The 2410-nt window shown below is 59.7% G+C and overlaps 1 protein-coding gene across 1 annotated transcript in view; it reads left to right on the top strand.

Annotated features, from left to right (window-relative positions):
• Positions 1 to 2080: 2080 nt before the first annotated feature.
• Positions 2081 to 2410, top strand: part of LOC104134132 (probable carboxypeptidase X1) — a 4805-nt gene continuing 4475 nt past the window's right edge. The window contains exon 1 of the mRNA XM_009647650.1: positions 2081 to 2149. Coding sequence (XP_009645945.1) covers positions 2081 to 2149 — 69 coding nt within the window. The remainder of the gene's footprint in view (positions 2150 to 2410) is intronic.

Here is a 2410-nt window from a genome sequence, read left to right as displayed (position 1 = left end):
GTGCACAGCATGTGTGCAGGGATGTGCATGCACAGTGTGTGCGCGTGGCGATAAATGTGTGCACAAGTGTGTGTGCACAAGTGTGCATGTGTGGCCGTGTGTGCAGAGGGACGTGTGTGCACAAGTGTGTGTGTGGAGGGGAGTGGCCTAAAGCGCGTGTGCACAGGGGTGGGGTGCATGTGCGTGCATGCGTGTGTGTGTGTGGCTGTGTGAGTGCGTGTGTGGGCACGCGAGTACGGACGCGTGTGCGGTTTGCGCGTTGCGCCTGTGTTACACCGGCGTGTGCGAGCGTGCACGCTCTGCGCGGGCATCTGCGCTGGTGGGGCTTCTGCATGCGCACGACGCGCGTCTGTGTGCTTGTGCGGTGCGTGCACGCGTGCAGGCACGCGTGGGGGCGGGGGCCGTGCACACCTCCGGGGCTGTGCATGGCGTGTGCAATGTGCATGGCATGTGCAGTGTGTATGGCGTGTGCAATGTGCATGGTGTGTGCAATGTGCATGGCGTGTGCAGTGTGCACAGTGTGTGCATGGCATGTGCATGGCGTGTGCAATGTGCATGGTGTGTGCAATGTGCATGGCGTGTGCAGTGTGCACAGTGTGTGCATGGCATGTGCATGGCGTGTGCAATGTGCATGGCATGTGCAGTGTGTATGGCGTGTGCAATGTGCATGGTGTGTGCAATGTGCATGGCGTGTGCAGTGTGCACAGTGTGTGCATGGCATGTGCATGGCGTGTGCAATGTGCATGGTGTGTGCAATGTGCATGGCGTGTGCAGTGTGCACAGTGTGTGCATGGCATGTGCATGGCGTGTGCAATGTGCATGGCATGTGCAGTGTGTATGGCGTGTGCAATGTGCATGGTGTGTGCAATGTGCATGGCGTGTGCAGTGTGCACAGTGTGTGCATGGCATGTGCATGGCGTGTGCAATGTGCATGGTGTGTGCAATGTGCATGGCGTGTGCAGTGTGCACAGTGTGTGCATGGCATGTGCATGGCGTGTGCAATGTGCATGGCATGTGCAGTGTGTATGGCGTGTGCAATGTGCATGGTGTGTGCAATGTGCATGGCGTGTGCAGTGTGCACAGTGTGTGCATGGCATGTGCATGGCGTGTGCAATGTGCATGGTGTGTGCAATGTGCATGGCGTGTGCAGTGTGCACAGTGTGTGCATGGCATGTGCATGGCGTGTGCAATGTGCATGGCATGTGCAGTGTGTATGGCGTGTGCAATGTGCATGGTGTGTGCAATGTGCATGGCGTGTGCAGTGTGCACAGTGTGTGCATGGCATGTGCATGGCGTGTGCAATGTGCATGGTGTGTGCAATGTGCATGGCGTGTGCAGTGTGCACAGTGTGTGCATGGCATGTGCATGGCGTGTGCAATGTGCATGGCATGTGCAGTGTGTATGGCGTGTGCAATGTGCATGGTGTGTGCAATGTGCATGGCGTGTGCAGTGTGCACAGTGTGTGCATGGCATGTGCATGGCGTGTGCAATGTGCATGGTGTGTGCAATGTGCATGGCGTGTGCAGTGTGCACAGTGTGTGCATGGCATGTGCATGGCGTGTGCAATGTGCATGGCATGTGCAGTGTGTATGGCGTGTGCAATGTGCATGGTGTGTGCAATGTGCATGGCGTGTGCAGTGTGCACAGTGTGTGCATGGCATGTGCATGGCGTGTGCAATGTGCATGGTGTGTGCAATGTGCATGGCGTGTGCAGTGTACACAGTGTGTGCATGGCATGTGCATGGCGTGTGCAATGTGCATGGCATGTGCAGTGTGTATGGCGTGTGCAATGTGCATGGTGTGTGCAATGTGCATGGCGTGTGCAGTGTGCACAGTGTGTGCATGGCGTGTGCATAGCGTGTGCAGTGTGCACAGTGTGTGCATGGCATGTGCATGCCATGTGTGTGATGTTTGCATGGCAAACGCAGCGTGTGCATGGCGTGTGCAGGGTGTGTGCATGGCAAGTGTGCACTGCATGCATGGCGTGTGCACGGTGTGTGCGTGGCATGTGCATGGCGTGTGCATGGCGTGTGCGTGGCATGTGTGTGGCGTGGCACACGGGTAGCAGGGGCTCTCCAGCATGGACCCCTCCAGCCCCGCGGTGGCCGGGGGGAGCCAGGCCTGCCGGCAGTGCCACCTCCATCTGCTGGTGGGGCCACGGCCCCTCGAAGGGTCCCCGCAAACCTGGGGCTCGGTCCCCCGGCCGAGTGGCGCCTGTGCACTCGGGGCACTATCCTGCTGCCTTGTGAGCACAGCACCTTGCAGGACCCGTCGGGGCTGGGGGCACATGGGCGGTGGGGACATGCCCCGGGAAGGGCCCTGCGTCCCCCTCCCACCCCTGACCCCCCCTCCCCGCAGTCGGGGCTCTACGACGGGGACTTCTACGACGGCGGCTGGTGCGCGGGCCAGG

Source organism: Egretta garzetta, unplaced genomic scaffold, assembly GCF_000687185.1.
Source record: "Egretta garzetta isolate BGI_Z169 unplaced genomic scaffold, ASM68718v1 scaffold501, whole genome shotgun sequence".
NCBI lineage: Eukaryota > Metazoa > Chordata > Aves > Pelecaniformes > Ardeidae > Egretta > Egretta garzetta.
Note: the sequence above shows the minus strand (reverse complement) of the source record. Positions and strands in the feature narration are given on the sequence as shown.